The sequence below is a fragment of the Mustela nigripes genome, chromosome 2 (genome assembly GCF_022355385.1).
Source record: "Mustela nigripes isolate SB6536 chromosome 2, MUSNIG.SB6536, whole genome shotgun sequence".
Taxonomy (NCBI): Eukaryota; Metazoa; Chordata; class Mammalia; order Carnivora; family Mustelidae; genus Mustela; species Mustela nigripes.
The window spans coordinates 2,709,100-2,727,560 of NC_081558.1; the positions used below are offsets into that span (position 1 = coordinate 2,709,100).

General features: G+C 59.5%; 1 protein-coding gene across 1 annotated transcript in view; it reads left to right on the forward strand.

Moving 5' to 3' along the window:
• The window catches only part of ATCAY (ATCAY kinesin light chain interacting caytaxin), a 27,911-nt gene extending 10,740 nt beyond the window's left edge, over positions 1 to 17,171 (forward strand). The window contains exons 3-13 of the mRNA XM_059388657.1: positions 1,460 to 1,518; positions 4,173 to 4,394; positions 5,524 to 5,709; positions 6,012 to 6,114; positions 6,950 to 7,081; positions 7,382 to 7,468; positions 9,808 to 9,906; positions 10,549 to 10,584; positions 11,688 to 11,759; positions 12,705 to 12,737; positions 14,843 to 17,171. Of these exons, the coding sequence (XP_059244640.1) occupies positions 1,460 to 1,518; positions 4,173 to 4,394; positions 5,524 to 5,709; positions 6,012 to 6,114; positions 6,950 to 7,081; positions 7,382 to 7,468; positions 9,808 to 9,906; positions 10,549 to 10,584; positions 11,688 to 11,759; positions 12,705 to 12,737; positions 14,843 to 14,852 (1,039 nt within the window). The 3' untranslated portion in view covers positions 14,853 to 17,171. The remainder of the gene's footprint in view (positions 1 to 1,459; positions 1,519 to 4,172; positions 4,395 to 5,523; positions 5,710 to 6,011; positions 6,115 to 6,949; positions 7,082 to 7,381; positions 7,469 to 9,807; positions 9,907 to 10,548; positions 10,585 to 11,687; positions 11,760 to 12,704; positions 12,738 to 14,842) is intronic.
• Positions 17,172 to 18,461: the final 1,290 nt, after the last annotated feature.

The window sequence follows — 18,461 nt, forward strand, 5'->3', positions numbered from 1 at the left end:
CTCTCTCTGTCTCTCTGTCAAATAAATAAATAAATAAAATCTTAAAAAAAGGTCTTATTTTGCAAATCCACACTCAGCCGAGGATTAAAGGGATACAAACGCATAGTTGGCGGCATTATTTAAAAAAGAAAAACACTTGCCCTTTTAGGGGTCTTAGATTTACAGGGACACCTGGGTGGCTCAGTCTAACTCGATCTTGGTTTAAATCATTGTCTCCGGGTTCAGAAGGTCGAGCCCGGTGCAGGCTCCACACGTAGCGGGCGCTCTGCTTCCCTCCCTCTGCCCCTCCCCCCACCCCATGTGTCTCTCTAAATAAATGAATAAATAAAGGGAAGAAGTTTTAGAATTACAGAAGAGTTGCAAAAATATTACAGAAAGTTTCCATATATTCTGTATTTGGCTTGTCCTGTGATTCACGTCTTGCCTTAGAAGGGTACCTGCCTCTGTTACAAGTAATAGACCCACATGGATGCGTTCTCAGTAAGCAAAGTCCACAATTTATTCCGATTTCCTCAGTTTCCCCCAGTGTCCCTTTTCCGTCTCAGGCTCCCACGTGACAGAGTCTTCACATCTCCTTGGGCTTCTCTGGGCTGGGACTGTTTCTCAGACTTCCCTGGTTTTTGGTGCCCCTTGGTGGTGGCACAGGGGACAGGGCAGGGTTTGGTAGGAAGCCCCTTCCCTGGATTTGTCTGGGGCTTTTCTCATGGTGAGACCCCGGGGGGGATAGGTTTGGGGAGGAAGATCCCCGAGTCAAGTGTCCTTCTCCTGACACCATCTTGGGGGACGGCTTGTCACCCAGACGTTGCTTCGGTCCCCTGGCTGAGGTGGGCAGTCAGGTGTCTCCCCTGCTTGGTCACTCATTACCCATTCGCATGCTGCCCCGCCTCCCCAGCCCCCGTTTCCAGGAAGGACTCCCTTGACATTCGTGGGACATCTGCACTGAAATTTTGTTTCGTCTCCCTATTTATTTATTCAGTCATTTATTTACATCTTCATGGACTCACGGACGCTCTATTTTATACCTCTGGCTTATAGTCCGATGCCCCGTGATGTATTCTGTCGCTCGAACCGTTCAGGCGCTGACCACGGCGAGCTCTTTTGGCTGATGGTCGTGTTTCCTCGACAGCTTTTTGCCACATTTAGTAGCCAAAATTCCTCGGAGACCCAACTCGGCAGGGTGCCCCCCGGAAAGCACTGCGTCTGTTCCAAAGAGACATTGTGACCCTGCATGAGACCCTCTTTCTTTCTGGGTTTTGGCTTTCTGCCTCCAAAAGGAGGACAGAACAGCCTGATGTCCACGAGACGACCTGAAGGGAGCCCTCCAGCTCTCCTGTGTTACGATCTTCCGGCTGACAACCAGGTGCGTTCCGTCCCGGTGACTCCCCAGAACTAACCGAGTCTTTCGCGGTTTGCTCCCTGTGCTCCGGTGGCGGATGTCTGCGCTCGGCGGGGTCTGCAGGCCACTCCCAGAAGAGACAGGGATGGACCCTCTCGGCAGCCCCACGGAAGACACGTCCCGTAAGTGTCCCCTTAAGCATGCGGCAGCGGGCACGCTATTTCCAGATCTCGCTCTGCCTGAGGCTGAGACTATAGCCGGATCAGAGGCCATGCCTCCCAGGCAGAGTGTCTGGGAAGGGGGTTGTTCTGCTTGGAGGCCTGGAGGGAAAACAGCCACTGTGGGTGAGAGACGTGTGGGCCCGGTCATGAAGCTGGCACGTGGTGTTGCTGTGTGTCCTTGAGCTGGTTGCTCAGCCTCTCTGTGCCTCCAAGTGCTTATCTGTTAAATTCAGGTAGTGAGCTTCCTGAAGAAAGGGGCATGTAAGGATTTAATGAGTTGACATGTATAAAGTGCCCAGGGGGTACCCAGTACAGTCAGTCTTGGGAAGGCTCTGCTGCCCTAAGCACTCAGGAAGGCTCAGGGCTCTGCGGTTCCAGACCCCAGAATTCAGAGATAGGGGGTCCAGGGTAGCGAGAGGAGCTTCCCTGAACATGTGTTCTCCTCCGTGGCATCTGTTCAGAGTCTTACTGGAGGGCCCCCTTCTGCCTGCATCTCCCCTGTGTGGCTCACCACGGCGCCCAACTTTTCAGAGGAAAGACTGACCAGAGAGGGACAGCCACATCCCCAACAGCACACAGCACTAAGAGCCAGATCTGCCTATGAGCCAGAGACAGGGACCAACTTGTCCCAGTTTTCTGGGGCACCCGAGAGGACCAGTCCTCCTCCTAACCTGAGCACCAGGCTCTGCCTGCTGTTGTCACATCCCCAGATCTTGGGTTGATCCCCTTTCGACTCTGTCTCCTACTTCTGTACAGTGAGGGCTGCGTCGTAACGTACCCCCCTTCCTAGGTGTGGCTGGCTGAATAAGAGCCCCCAAAGATATCCAGATCCTAATCCTGGAATCTACGAATGTGCCCTCGCACGGCCAAAGGGACTTTGCTGGTGAGATTTATTTAGTACAGGAGATGGAGAGGACGTGCTGGTTAGATGTTCCCCCTGAGAGTCACTTTTTTCATGAGATTAACCCATCAATGAGTGAATGCTGAATAAAGCAGATTGCACCGTAATGTGGGTGGGCTGCATCTAATCAGTTGAGGGGTGTTAAGAGGTGGAAGACTCGGGTGTGGTTCATCTGGGGACAAAATCCCTCTTCAGCTGTGAACATGCGACACCCAACAGGTTCTCTACTTCCAGCATACGGTGATGGGACAGGTCAGGCATAAATAGCCTCATTCCAAAAAGGAGAAATGGGAAGAAAGAAAAGGATCATCCGTCCCAGCGAGTCCGAAGCTTGGCAGGATATACTTTGTTGGGCTTTTTTTTGTTTTTTTAAGTGCAAATTCTATTGGATTTTTTTTTTAAGATTTTATTTATTTATTTGAAAGAGAGAGAGATCACAAGTAGGTGGAGAGTCAGGCAGAGAGAGAAGGGGAAGCAGGCTCCCTGCTGAGCAGAGAGCCCGATGCGGGGCTCCATCCCAGGACACTGAGATCATGACCCGAGCCGAAGGCAGCGGCTTAATCCACTGAGCCACCCAGGCGCCCCAAATTCTATTGGATTTTAAGGCTGGAGAACAACGCTCTTTGGCTCAGTGCTCTTTCCTGCAGGCCTGCTGGGGGCATCGCCACTGCCTAGCTTCCCTGCTGGGGGAGAGTGTTGTGTGGACACCCGCAGGCTCCCTGCCACCGTGCTGTGACCCGCAGCTCTACCCGCTCAGGGAGCAGGAGCCCCGTTTCCAGCGTAGGGCTGGAGAAATTGAAAGAAAAAAGAAAAGCGAGGAGCTCGTCCATTTACTTACGGAGCGCTGAATGTGGGCTCTCCCACGGGCTCCTTTGCTTCGTGCTCGCTGTCCACCAGTGAATCTGGGGGTGACTTCCCAAGGTCTCTGGGAAGGTAGACTCTTTCCCTCTAGCTGGCTTGGGGACTGCGGGTGGGGAGCCCTTTCCTCGAACAGAAGGTAACCTCCATCACCCCCGTGGGGCCAGCTCTTCGCAGCTCGCTGTGGGATCCGCTCTAACCCCTGGGAGGCAGCCAGCCAGGGTGGAGAGGGACGTCAGTTTTACAAGGAGACCAGAGTCCCAGCTAGGACTGTCCAGGAGAAAGCAGCTCAAACCATGAGGCACGCCCATCCTGACCAGCTCCGGAGAGATCTAGAAGGACCCGCCCCCTCCGGGCCTCAGTTTGCTCACCTGCTAAAGGGGGTCATAACAGAACTTGCCTCACATGGGTCCTGCCAAGTTGCAACCTGAGAGCACTTCGCAGAGGGCCTGGCCCACGTGGCGTGGTCCGTGTCGGTCATTAAAGAGGTGAACATCATGGGGAGGTAACAAGTAGCACGGGGGGCGTTCTCTGCTGCCGTATCCAGAGGCAACAGCGCTCGTGGATACTGGTGGGTCCAGAGCGGGGAAGGCTGCCCGGGGGGCTGGTCCGCAGCCGTCCACGTGACGCTGACCCGGCTCCACCCGCGTTGAGTCCCATCGGGCAGCCAGAGAGGCGACGTGTGTGCAGGGTAGAATGTTGCAGCCTTGAACCCTGCCTGCCCCCAAGGACGGCCTCTGACTTGTCACCATTCCACACGACGGGGCGGAGCTCTCGCCAGGTCAGGAGACGGGGAGGGGGACAAAGAAAGAAGAAGCCACAATGATTTCATCTCATTTTCCTGTTTTCCCAACAGCCCCTCCCAACACGTTGAACTTCAACGGAGCTCATCGGAAGCGGAAGACGCTGGTCGCCCCGGAGATCAACATCTCCCTGGACCAGAGCGAGGGCTCGCTGCTGTCCGACGACTTCCTGGACACCCCTGACGACCTGGACATCAACGTGGACGACATCGAGACCCCCGACGAGACTGACTCGCTAGAGTTTCTGGGGAATGGCAACGAGCTGGAGTGGGAAGGTGAGGCCCGGGCCGCTCCCTCCATGCCCTCGGGCTCGGCCGGGGACACCAACCCCGGCTCGCCGAGCAGTGCCCAGAGCGTGCGTCCCCTGCTGCGACACCCCACGCATTTCTCTGGTGGACTTGCGGGGTTTTCGTGGCTTTTGCGTGGTTCTCAAATGTGACCGAGGACCTTCACTTCGAGGACCGGGTCCAAAGTGAAGGGTTTCCCACCGGTGGCACAGGTGTGTGGGGGACAATTTGTGCAGGAGCAGGTCCCGACGGAGGGCCCGGGAGGGTAGCGGGGATGTGGCGGGAGAGGTGGCGTCTGGCTGGCAGGAAGACGGACGCTAGACAACACGTGCACGAGCTCCTTGCTGTTGGTTGCCGGTGCTAAGAGGGAAGTAGGGTGAGGGGTGCGGGGGTCTCGCCTGAGGGGCGGTCCTGCCCCAGGGGTCATGGGGCCCTGTCTGGGAATGTCTGGGGCTGTCACACTGGGAGTGCCCCGGCATTGAGTGGAGGGCCCAGGAGACCCGCTCAGCACCCAGGATGCCCCGAGTCTTCTGCAGTGCAAAGAGGAAGAAGAATTAGTGTTACCAGTTTGTTTATTTTAAAAAGATTTTATTTATTTATTTGATGGGGGCGGAGGCAGAGGGAGAAGCAGGCTCCCCGCTAAGCAGGGAGCCCGACACGGGGCTCGATCCCAGGACCTTGGGATCGTGACCCGAGCTGAAGGCAGACGCTTCACTGACGGAGCCCCCTGGGCGCCCCCGGTGTTACCTCTGGAATTCAGCCACGCCCAGCCCTGGGCTTCCCGCGCTGGGGGTTTCCATCACTGCTCCCACCTCCCTGCGCATTACGGGGTTCAGAGGCTCTGAGTTCAAAACCAACAGAGTGTTCTGCGAAGCCAGCAAAGGGGGAGCCCCAGAGGGCTTCCTGGAGGAGGCAGCATTTGGGTTGAGCCATGGAGGGAGAGTAGGAGGGGCAAACGGACAAGCAGGGCCTCGGGGCAGGGAGAAGCACGTGGACTAGTGTCACGGGAGAAAGATGAGGGTCACGCGTCCACCGGCAGCAGGGGAGAGGGGACCAGGCAGGAGGACAGAAGGCCTGGACTCAGGCATCCCTTATGCTCACCATGGCCTCCTTCCAGATGACACCCCCGTGGCTGCCGCCAAGAACATGCCCGGGGACAGCGCAGACCTGTTTGGGGACGGTGCCGCGGAGGACGGCAGTGCCGCCAATGGGCGCCTGTGGAGGACGGTGATCATCGGAGAGCAGGAGCACCGAATCGACCTGCACATGATCCGGCCCTACATGAGGGTAGTGACCCACGGAGGTGAGAGCGCAGCCCTCGGGCTCCTCCCGGCTCCCGCCAGCCAACTGTGGGTCATCAGAGGCCCTCTGTGGACCTCAGTCTCTTTATCTGAGCCGCAGGGATGTTAAGTCTCTGGGGCGGGGACTCGGGGCAGGCAGGGACAGGCTGGGCGCACTCAGGGGTTTGCTGGCTCCCCCAACCAAGGTGCTGAGACTCGGAGCTGTACCCTCTGGGAAGGGGTCTGGCTGGCGAGGAGGTGGGGGCCTGGGCTAGAGCAGGGGCCAGCTCAGAGCGCCAGCCACTCCCTGGCCGCCTCTCCCCAGGGTACTACGGCGAAGGTCTCAACGCCATCATCGTGTTTGCCGCCTGCTTCCTCCCGGACAGCAGCTCCCCCGACTACCACTACATCATGGAGAACCTCTTCTTGTAAGTGGCCCCCGACCCTGCTCCGGCCCACGCCCACAGTTCCCTCAGCAGCTGGAATGGGCCATCATCACCCCCAGCCTCGGGGCCCAGCGCTTCCTACGGGAAGACAGAGTCCACGCTCCGCAGGCCCTGGGGGGAGGGGCCATGGCTGCTCAGGCTACAGGGGCAGCACCTGAGACCCAGGGAGGTTACGTCACCAGGCCAGGGACCCCCGGGTGAAATTGCGGGATGACAGACACCGACGCCAGCCCTGGCAGGTCATAGAATGGGCTCCGTGATCAAGATCGCTTCTATGTGCCTTCTTAGGAAGATTCCCTTCTTACCCAGTGGGGCTGGGGTGCCGGCTGGTTCAGAGGATGACCAGTCAGCGCAGGAAGAGGCCCCCCAAACCAGGGAGCCCACCCCCCACCCCACCCCACCCCACCCCACCTGGCTTACAGGTGGGGAAGTAGATGCTGAGCCAGAGGAAAGGATTTTTCTAAAATCCCTCAGGGAGGGTGGAGGCAGGGACAGGCCTGAGACCCCTCACATCTGTGCACTGAGCTGTCCAGTGGGGGGTGCGCGTTCCCTGGGCTGTACCCAGGACTGTGAGACCCCTCCCCACTGTCCGGATTCCCGGAGATCCTGATGAGCTCATGCCTGTAAAACACGTGGTGCCTAATAAGTGTGCCATAGTATAGAGAGTGGTTCTATGCGCTATGGTTCTGGACACTGACACTGATGTTGGGGGCAGGGTCTAGGATGGCCAGGCGCATGCAAGCATGTGCCCCAGGGGTTGCGTTGCGCGGGGCGGGGGCTCCCTAACTCTGCCCCCCCCCACGCCCCCCGTGAGCAGGTACGTCATCAGCAGCCTGGAGCTGCTGGTGGCCGAAGATTACATGATCGTCTACCTGAACGGCGCCACGCCCCGCCGCAGGATGCCTGGCATCGGCTGGCTGAAGAAGTGTTACCAGATGATCGACAGGAGGTGCGTGCGCGCCGGGCTGCGGGGCGCCCCGGGGTCCCCTGGGAGGCGGCGCGGTCCTCACCCCGCCTGCTGAGGACCACAGCGGGCGGTCGGAACCGGGGCGCCCCGGGAGATGGTTCGGGAATGGGAGGCTGCTCGGGGACTAGACGTCAGGGCGGCCGGCCACAGGCGGCGCAGGGCCCAGCCTCACAGCCCGCGACCCCCTACCCGGAAACCCGACCCTGCAGTCAGCAGGGAGCACCCGGGAGGCGGCACCTGTTAGCTCCGCCCTCCCCGGGGCCTTTCCTCTGCCCCCCCCAGATTGCGGAAAAACCTGAAGTCGCTCATCATCGTGCACCCGTCCTGGTTCATCCGCACCGTGCTGGCCATCTCCCGCCCCTTCATCAGGTAACCGCTGCCCCCGCGCCAGACCCTCCGGGTCGTGCGCGTCCTCTGTTGTCATCTGTGTTGGGCAGCTGCTCTGCGCCGACTGTGTGTTATTGCTTTTTTGTTTCAAGATTTTATTTATCAGAAAGCGCGTGCGCATGCGCACAAGCAAGGGGAGCATCAGGCAGAGGGAAGGAGAAGCGGGCTCCGGGCTGAGCCTGCACCCCCCCCCCCCCCCCCCCCCCCCCCCCGCCCCATCCGGACCCTGGGAATAGGACCTGGCGCTTTAACCGCCTGAGCCACCCAGGCGCCCCTGTGCTGTTGCTGTAAACCGTTTCCAGTCCCACGTGTTGTTATTAAGGGAGGAACACAGGAAAAACACTAGCAGGCAGCCCTCCCCCTAGTAAGTGCTGGAAACCTCTCCACGTTTACAACCACCCCCTGAGGGGCTGATGCTGTTGCGATCCCATGGGACCTGGGGCTCAGAGGGGTCACGGGACCCAGCCAGGGTCGTGCAGCCAGGTCGCTAGCCCACCCCAGCCGCCCAGAAGTGAGTCCCTCTCCGTCCACCCCAGCGTCTGCGCGGGGACCCTGAGGACGCCAGGAGGGTCTGAGCCCCTCCCGACAATAATGTCACCAGCGGGCTGTGCTGGGTGGCCCTCGAGAGCACCTCGGCTGTGACGATTCCCTGCAAGGACTCGCAGAACGCAGAGCTGTTACCGTTTGCCACCGAGACAGGACACAGAGGGAAGGTGACCAAGGACAAAGGTGTCCGCTCCTGCCGGCGGGTAGCCAAAGCCCTCGATCGTCCCCGGGATGATGTGTGGCAATAAGAGAGGAAGGACCTTGCTCTCCTAGGTTTTCACCAGGGTTTAGCCCCCTGCCCCACCGTGGATCATGGAGTCTCCGTTCCTTCTTTGCAGTGGGTGGGGCTTGAGCGCCCCAACCTGCCGGTTAACCCTTTATTGCACCAAGTAAAACCCCCGATGTGCACGTCCAGTAAAACAAAATCAGTCGTGTGAAACGCCCCCAGTCAATCGCATAAACCCGATATTTAACTTACCATGATTCAAAGCATTGAATCGAATCGAGATCCTTCAAGGAGCGCCCGGCTGGCGTGAGCAGTGGAGCACGGGTCCAGCTCTCGACCTCACGGTTGTGAGTTCGAGCCCCACCTGGGGCGTAGAGATCACTTAGGTAAATAAACCTAAAAAAAAAGAAGACCCTTCACATCCATTCCCAGGCAGTGACGTGGGATGAGCTTGAGGAAGGGTCCACCCTCGGGGAGCGTCTCCCTCTCAGCGTAAACACTTTGCCCCTCGCCCCGGTGTGGAGTTCTGCCTTCTGGGGGTCCCCCCGCCCCCACCCGTGAGACAGGAGGCTGGCCCCACAGGCCGACAGAGCCTTGTCACCACGGGGATTCGGACATCCGTGTCCGAGCACAGGCATGGTGGTGCGTGTCACCAGGTGGCCGCAGCCGGACTTTCCGCCCTTATTCCTAGCCCGGCGCTTGGAGCAGCAGGTGCGGGCTCTGCACACCCTAAATCCCTTACTCACAAATCAGCTCGGTCCACCCTCCGAGCCCGCTGCGCCGGGCAGTGTGGACGCGATTCTTGCCTGTCTGAGGCTCAGTCCCTGCCCGCGGGCCCTTCTTGTGACAACAGGAGAGAGACCCCGGGCTCCAAAAATAACCGGGTTGGTTTCTCTTTTTATTAAAAAGTGTTTAGAACTGCACGAAAGCAGTTGCTGCTGCTCACCCCGCCACACACGGCCGCGTGGTGACTCTCCATGGGGAACGTCCGTCGCGCCTAATCAGTCACCAGCGGCCTTCTGCTGAGCAATGGCTTGCTTTTCCCCTGACGGACACCATGAACGGTGTAATTCATCACGTGTCTCCCTTCGCATCAGCCGCGGGAAAGCCGAGCCAAAGTTTTATCTCATCCCTACAAATAGATAGGAAGCGCCATAGCACACATCAGTAGATGCTGGGCTTACGTTTATTTTTATACTGTTGCTCGATGACTTTTATTTTCTGTAGGGCTGTATTCTCCAGGTCTTCTTAGAGAAATTGTTTGACCTTGAAAAAAAAAAAAGCATATACTGCATCGTACCAAACTTGGGTTTAATTAAATCTTTAAAAAATAGTAGTAACCGGGAGTTCAAAGCAGCAGCTGGTGACAAAGCTCGGCAGGGACCCTGCCCTTGACCCCGGGTGCGGCTCTGTCCACCTCACAAGGGCCGGGGGTAGAGGCTAGCCTGGGCAGGGACAGAGGTTTGATGGAAGGTGCTGGGCACCCCTGCCGGCCGGCGCTCCTTCCGGGCCCGGGCTGCAGACCTCTCCCTCCTCCTCCTCCTGCCAGCGTCAAATTCATCAACAAGATCCAGTACGTGCACAGCCTAGAAGACCTGGAACAGCTCATCCCCATGGAACACGTGCAAATCCCGGAGTGCGTGCTACAGTGAGTGTCCCATCTGCCGTGTGAGTGTCCCCGCCCCCATACCCCACGCCCCTCCCCCTGGGGTCCCGCAGGTGAGATGAGCGGCCACGTGGTTCCTTGAGCCACGGCCCACAGCTTGTTTTACCAATAAAGTTTTATCGGCACAGCCACGCCCATCCACGGATGGATCTGCTGTGGCTGCTTCTGAGTTACGTCTGAATGAGTAGTTGTGGCTGAAACTGGCCTACAAACTGGAGAATATCTACTCTCCAGCCTTTTATAAGAGGACGGCCCTGCCGAGGGGGCATGTCAGCGAGGGTGCTGCTCTCTAACGGCGCCGTGTAGTTGCTGGGGCTGAATCAGAGCAAAAAAATAAAAAATAAAAATCTGCTGAATTATTTCTACCAGATGTTGGAATATGCCAGCAAGACAGGTACTCCCTGCTCGGTGGGGGTGGAGGGCTGGGGGCTTGCCCGGCTGCTGCAGAGACGGGACAAAGACCATCAGACTGTCCCCTGCGGCCGTCTCTCGGCTCCCACGCCCGGCGTGTAATTCAGTCCTGGGACTGTTTCTCCGTTCCCGAGAGGAAAGGGAGTCCCCGGGCAGCACATCGAGGCAGGGAGGGGAGCCGCGTCTGATGCATTTTTACGTTCTCTCTTCCAGGTACGAGGAGGAGAGGCTCAAGGCCAGGAGAGAGAGGTCTGTGCGGGGGGCAGTCACGTCGGGGTGGGGTCAGGGCTGGGGCTGGGCCCACAGTGAGGGGGCAGCTGGTGGCCTCGGCTCAACGGGGACCAATCACTCACTCACACACACACACACACACACACACATGCGCGTGCACACGTCCTTGTTGGGGGCTTTGAATCAGACCAGGTTCGGATCCAGCCTCCCCCACTGGTTTCCCGGGTCCGTTTTCCTCCGTAGCATAACCGTGAAAGGTGGTCTCAGGACCTCCGGGTTATTGCACTCCCACACCCCAGAGCAGGGCCGGGCCAGGATTCCGGACAGCATCTTACAGCCCCAGGATCCAAGGCTCAGAGAGGGCAAGGCACCTGCCCAAGGCCACACAGCAAGTCTGGGAGAGGGTTGGGGCTCTCTGTCATGGCCAGGCCCTTGCCTGCCTCGGGGAAGCAGGTGGCTAAGACAGAGTCCCGGTCCAGAGGGTCCTCGAAAGGCCGAGGAGAGGGACACCTCAGCGGGTAAGGAGAGCGGGCCCTGCGGCGGGGCGAGTGAGGCGGGCCAACGAGCCCTGCCAGGAGGAGAGGCGTGGTGGCCTCCCACGGGGTCGTTTGGTCAGGACAAGCTGTGGGCCGCGCGGAGGGAGGCCGAGGGCAGCGGGACGCAGCAGCCGCACCAGCCCGAGCCTTCGCCGCCTCTTCCCTCCCCCGCCCGCCGCCTTCCAGCCAACTCTTCTCTCTGTGCTTCACTGTAGTGACATACACAGCACAGGAAACTCCCCGTCTCCGTCTCTCTGTGTCCCTGTGTCCCCGAGGGCTGCCCCTGGCCTCCCACGCCTTAGCCAAGGAGGGAGCAGAGACCCGCCCCGCAAGCCAGAGTCAGGGCACAGGGTGACCGCGTCCGCGGGACGAGGGCGCGAGGTGTCCGGGACGGCGAGCTGGGACCCATGTTCGGGGTCTCTGCTCCCCGTCGTGCCCCCACTTGCACCCCCTTCCTCAGGGCTGCCTCTGCCATCAGTAACCCGCGGGGGATCCCTGCACCCTCGGGGGCCTTCCACGCCTGCCCTCAGGGGCCTCGGTGGGCCACGCAGGCTGGTCACCTTCGCTGTCTCCCTCTGTCCCCAGCGCCAGGCCGCCGCCAGAGTTCGTCCTGCCTAGGGCCGAGGAGAAGCCAGAGGCCGCTTCGGCAGAGGACAGGTGAGTGTGCGGGTGACCACGGGCGAGGCGGCCGGTAAGAGTGACTACAGCACTGTCATGACGGGGACTGAGAGCGCCGCGGCGGTGGCCGGCATGAGTGGGTGCTCGGAGTCGGGGTCCCTCTCCCGTCCAGCCCGGGCCGGCCCCACAGGGACACCCACAGAGGCCAGCAGTTCCACTGAAACAGTCGTGGTACCCGGCCGGCTCCGTCCCACACTGGGACTCTTGATCTCGGGGCTGTGAGTTCCCAGCCTCATGTTAGGCGTAGAGAAAACTTAAAAAAAATAAATAAATAAAATCTTTAAAAATAAATAAACAGGGACATCTGGGTGGCTCCGTGGGTTAAAGCCTCTGCCTTCCGCTCAGGTCATGATCTCAGGGTCCTGGGATCGAGTCCCGCATCGGGCTCTCTGCTCAGCAGGGAGCCTGCTTCCTCCTCTCTCTGTCTCTGTCTGCCTCTCTGCCTACTTGTGATCTCTGTCTAATAAATAAATAAAATCTTTTAAAAATAAATAAATAAGTAAACTAAGTAACTAACTAACTAACAGCTGGTAAGAGTTTGTAAAAGCCTTCTCCCAGGGCTTCTTCTGGTTTTTTAAGTGCACGTTCCAGGGACCTTTGGGGCACAGGCAAAGCTGGGCACCCGCACCCGCCGCTACATCCAGAATGTCCCGGCGCTGCAGAGGGGACCCCACCCCCATTAAGCTGTTGCTCCCATGCCCCCCCTTTCTTTTTTCACACCCAGCAAATGCCCCTGCAAGTCCTCCGGCCCCTCGCGCTGGCGCGGTGGAAAGCCCAGCCTGGCTCGGGGCCCTCCCTCTCCCCACCTCCCCGCTCGGCCCCGGCCGGCATCTGGCCCTCCGTGTCCTGCTCTCGTGGGGCTCCCGGCCGGATGCCGAGGCTCCCCAGATGGGCAAATCGTGCTAAGACGTCTCTCTTCCGCAGGTCTGCTCCGGGCACAGAAGACCAGGAGACAAGGTGAGTGGGAAGCAAAGCCATTTCTTGGTGTCTGCTTGTCCCGATGTCCCGGTGGAGATGTCCCCACTGCGGGAGAATGGCCCCACGATTCACCCGGGCCGAGGGCCGCTGTACCGGGGAGCCAGAGAGACGTCTGCTCCCAGGACTCTGGGGTCTCCGCTGCAGCAGGCAGCCTGTCCCCGCACACCTCCAGGGGACGCCATCGCCATGAGGCCCCAGAGCTAAGCCACGTGGTGCCCTGACTGAGACCCCCACCTGCAACCAGGTCCCGTAAAGCCTGGGCTACTTATTTTTAATTTTAATTTTAATTTTAATTTTAATTTTAATTTTAAGCAGGCTCCAATGAGCCCACCATGGAGCTTGAACCCCCGACCCTGAGACTGAGAGTCCTGTGCTCTACGGACTGAGCCAGCCGGGCACCCCAAGCCCAGGCTTTCCTACTCAGCCTCGGGGACACCGTTGGCCCGCGGCCTGTCCCAGGGTCCCCACCAGCTCCAGATGCCAGGAGAAGCCTCTCTGTGCATGGGGGGGTCATGGAGACCACCCCCAGGTTCAGCTTTGCTGGATGGACTCACGGAACTCGGCGAAGCTGTAGTACTTAAAATTGTGGTTGGTTGGGGATTTTAGAAAAATTTTTTTTTAAAGATTTTACTCATTTATTTGAGAGAGAGAGAGAGCCTGTGCACACAAGCAGGGGGAGCGGCAGGCAGAGGCCGAGGGGGATGCAGGCTCCCCGCCGAGCAGGGAGCCCGATCCCAGGACCCCGGGATCTGACCTGAGCCAAGGACAGACGCTTCACCGACGGAACCCCCCAGGCGCCCCACAATTGTGGTTTAATGCAGTGGAGGGAGCATCAGCAGTGAGCGACGGTGTGCGAAACCAGGGCCCCGGAGATACCAGGGGTGAACCTCCGGCTGTCACCTGCCGGGGACTTACCAGAAAGAACCCAGTTCTCCCAGCAGCCTGTGGCGATACGCAGGACATGTTTCCGATCAGAGACTCCCCCGCATCTTGGTGTCCAGGGCATTTGTGGGGGCAGTCCCTTAGGCATGGCTAATCACCCCCCAGAGGTTGGGCTGATCCCCACCCCCCCAAATCACACTGTCAGCACGGACTCTCTCCCACGACCCAAGGTCCCCGGGTAAACAGAGACCCTCTTGCTCGGCTGGGCACTCCAAGGACTGGGTTACCTCCCGGGATCTGGGACTCAGCCGGCTACCCCTTTTGGAATGGGCAGTGTTAAGGGCTAACCCTTGACCACACCCTCTCCCCCAAATCTGGGACATGGCCGAACCGTCCACCTTAATACCCCCCACTCGACCCGGGAAGCCCCAAGTGGAGAGAGAAACATAGAACATGGCCTTCGGCCAGCCCCGCCCTGGGCACGCTGAGTGGAAACGTGTTCTCAGTGCATCCCCGAGACCGTCTCAAGCCCTGTCCTCCGGGGTGGGGGCTCCGTCCACACTCACCGAACAGGCAAGGAAGTCACGCACCATGAGAGAAAGCCAGCGGACACAGCAAACAAACGGCAGAGTCAGGCCCTCCTGGGAAGCCTCAGGAAGGGTTGGTGAACTAAAGATGCGTAAACATATTAAAGACAGGAGCACCAGGGCGGCCGGGTCGGGGAAGCGTCCGACTCTTGGTCTCGGCTCAGGTCGTGAGTGATCTCGGGGTCAGGAGATGGAGCCCCGCTTCGGGCTCCTTGCTCGGCACAGCGTCTGCGCGTCCCACTCCCTCCCCCTCGGCCTCTCCTCTTCCCCTTTCTCTCTCCGCAAATGAATAAATAAAATCTTCAAACATAAAATAAAGACACAAAAGAAGAAACTGTAGGAAACAACGGATGGATGGACAGACGGACAGATGGGAGGTGCGCAGATGACGGATGGAGGTTTGAAGGACAAAGGGGCTGCTTTGGAACTTCCCTCTGGTCTGACCAGAGGCGCCGGCCCCAGGCCCGTTCTGCTACGGTGCGGGGAGAGTCGGGGAGAGTCGGGGGCAGACAGCGGTACCGCTCTTTGTGCCGAGGACACCGAAGCCGGATTCCACACGCGGCCGCCGCTTGAAAAGCAGTAATAATGACCTGAGCTGTGTTTATCCCTCTCTAGCCTGTCCTGAGGTGACAAGAACACAGAGAAGGACAAGAAAGAAGATTCCAGATGCCAAGAAACCTCTGTCAGACGCCCTCTGGCCCTGGACCTCATCCCCGCCTCGTCCCACGCCCCGTCTTGGGAGCATGTCCGGCTCCTCCGCCCATCTCTGAAACCCAGCCTCCTTTTTAGCTGCTTGAAATTTTTTTTTTTTTTTTTTAAACAACGCAGTATTCGTGTGTTCCAGAAAAGGACCTGGCTCTCAGCCCTCCGCCCTTCCACGCCCGTGAGCTCACAGCCAAGGGCAAGCAGCTCAGGGCGCAGCCTGGGTGTCCTGGATGGCTTCAGAGTCCCCTTCCACTGCACACAGTCCCGACTCGAGACCCTTCTCTTGCTTGTCAGCGGGCCCATGTTGGAGCCACCGATGCCCACCAGCTCCCTGGCCGGATCTGGACTTGTTCTTGTGCCTTTTCTCCTAGAACAGCCCCTGCCACTCTGGGCATCAGGCTTGGAAGCTCCGCCCCCAGCAGTGCCGTGCCCCGGGGACCTCCTGTCATTCCACCTCGTGGGTTTTCATCTGACCGGCTCCCCCGCTCCGTCTCGTACAGCACTCCCCTTCTTTGGGAGCATCAGAGCCTGTCGCAGCAATGAGCTGCCAGTAATTACCGCCCCTCCCTTTCTAGAACATTCTCAAGCCCGTCTAACATGGATGCCACACCCCAGGGCAGTCCTGGTCAATACCTCCTACTGAGAGAGTGGTGTCCCCACTTGCCTGTTTCCCCCCAGTGCAGGGTTGGGACGCATCCCTCAGGCTCCCGTCGAGGGCAGTGGGCTCTGAACTGCAGGAAGGAAGATACAGGGTATTAGAGGTTTGGGTAGTTGGAAGTGCACTTGGGAAAGGAAGTCCCTGTGGCCTGGAAGCTCTGGGGACTCACGTCAAAGGAGGACAATTCACCTTGGACAAAAGACTTTTCTGATGCAGCCCAAACAGCGGTCAGGCGGCTGCTTGAGGTAGTGAGTTCCCCATCCGTGGAGGCATTTAAGAGGAGGGTGGGAAGTGCTTGCAAACTGTGGTCCTGTGCAGTCGCCTCCGATCTTTGAGTCTCTATTTATATAAATCTCAGTGATAGTCGACGGGGAACCTTCTCCGGGCCCCTCCTGGCTCTGTAGCCGGCTTCTTAGCAGCCAAGATTGTGCTGAGTGTGAGGTTCTCGGCCTCAGTGGCCAACTCAAATGCTTCTCGACCTGGGACGCTGGTGTTTGGGGGTAATTCCAAGGACGGGAGGGAGCCAGTGGTGTTTGGTGCTGAGGGAAAAGAATGCCTAGCGTTTTGCTGCGCGGGAGAGGGTCCTGCCCTGCGCATCCAGGAACTGACCCACCGCGAACCCCAGGGAACACTGGGGAACTGCCCCCCCCGCATTGGAAAATGCTGAGTTTCTGGGCGAGATTAGGCCTGCATCTTCTGGGTCACAGCCCTGCCCACGGAAGGTGGGGATGCTGGGGGCCTGAGTTGGGGGGCAGGATTAAATGTGTGTTTCTGCCATGTGTCCCGACCAGAGGACAGGACCACGTTCCAGGCCCAGGGGTGTCACCCGCAGCCCGAGGCAGCAGAGACTGGCGGGGGCTCTCCAGGCTGCCCTGAGAGAGGCCCCCACCGCCTGTCTGCCTGTGGCCCGGCCCAGACCCGGGCCTGGTGGCTGTCCCTCCCCAGATCAACACGTGCTGGAGCCCGGCTGCACGCTAAGCGACAGGAACTGAGGCGTCCCACCCCGTGCCGCGGTTACCCAGCACCCAGGGAGGCGACAGAAGGACAGGAAGCGGCAGACCCCAGCCCCCCACGCCCATCCCAGAGGAGCCTGCGGCCGCTCACAAAACCACTGCGTGGCCGGCCCGCTGCCCCTCTGGACCACCAGCAGCCACAGACGAAGGGCAAGTGGGACCCAGGACCCCAGCTCAGCCGCGGCAGCCCCTCTGGGATCAAGAGAGACGCCGGGGTGGGGGGGGACTGTCCCCAGGCTCGAGAAGTCTCAGCACACAGCTCCATGCAGACCGGGGCCACCGCGTCCGGGCCGCCTGCTGCCCACGTGTCAGAAGTGGCTTTGCAAGCGGCGGTTGTGTCCGGGGAGGTCGTGGTCAAAACACCAGCGGACCCCGGACCTCGTCGGAAAGGGACGCCGGTTTTCCTCCCAGGACACATGGGATGCATCCTAAGTCGTGGGTCACACGCCCATGACGACGGCCAGTTTTGTGGTTTTTAGAAACGATCCGTTATGATTACTGTCGTGATGTTCAAACGTCATCTCCATGAGCTTCGGGGATTTTTATGTGGAAATAAAGAGGGGATAACTGAGAAGGGGGGTTTGTGTCATCGGTCCGCTTCCCTGAGCTGTGGCGCTGGCCTTGGGCCCAGAGCAGACGAACCAGCTTGAACTCCCACCTGGCGAGCTTGGGTGGGCGGCCTCAGGTGGCCTTGGGCAGCCTCCGGCGACCGTGGGCAACCGGCAGGTGCCTCGGGTGGCTGCCAGTCCTCCCTGGAATCAAAGGTAGTCAGCAGGTAGTAGTAGTAATAATTCAATGATCTATGTTACTACCACAGAACGAGGAGACTGTCCACACTCGCACCAACGCTTCCCACAACAGGCCGGGGGGAGGGGTCCCCATGAGCCCCTCTCCGGTCACACGGACCTCACAGTGGGAGGGCTTGGCCCCCGCCTCAGGTGCCAGTCCCCAGGAGAGGGCCCCCAGGTCCCCTGTGCTTTTGTCCCACGTGGCCAAAAATCAGGAGTTCCTTCCACCTTTCCCCAGCCGCTCGCAGAACTCTGGAAGGTTTCTGTGCTTTTTACCTGACCATGAGCTGGGGCGCAGATCCAGGGGAGCCTCCCTCCTGCCCTGCCAACCCCTGCTGAGGTCCTCGGCCCCCCACCCCCACCCCCCGCTGCAGACGCGGGCACAGCTCCCAGCTCCGACCCCCCGTCCCACTCTCCCGCGATCCCCGCCTTCACAGGGCCTCCTTAGGACGCCCGTCACTGGGTCTGCTGTCCGACCTCGTCTCTGCCCGTGACCACTGTGAACACCCTGCTCTCAAATGAGGTGCCGTCCCCAGGTCCCGGGGTTTAGGAGCTGCCGTCTTTGCGACACACTCCGCCCCCCGGGAGCCGCCCTGCGTCTCCGTCCGCCCCCCATTACCCTTCGGCCACCTGCACCCGGGGTCCCTCTGGGCCCCTCCGCGGCTGACCCGGATCCAACAGAACGTTCAATTCTCTCCTCCCACGACGCTCCTGACACCAAGTGTGGGGCTGCCTGGGGTCAGGGCTGACCCCGCAGGCTCGGGGTTCTGCCCCACACACCTGCCCCCATCGCAAGTCCGAGCCTCCTACGCTTCCGACTGACTGGTTTTCAAACTGCCCTCCTTGGGGTCAATAATTTGATAGAACAGCTCATGGGTTATCTAATTCCTAGATTATCCGCTGAGTATAAAGGACCTCACTCGGGAACACCAGGCACAAGAGGAGTGCAGGGCAAGGTGTGCAGCAGGGGTTAACAAACTTACCCATTTTCAGCGGCAGGAAGCACACTCACCCTGTCCTGAGACCAGCCCCACCCTCTATCTCCAGAACTTTCCATCTCCCCACACGGA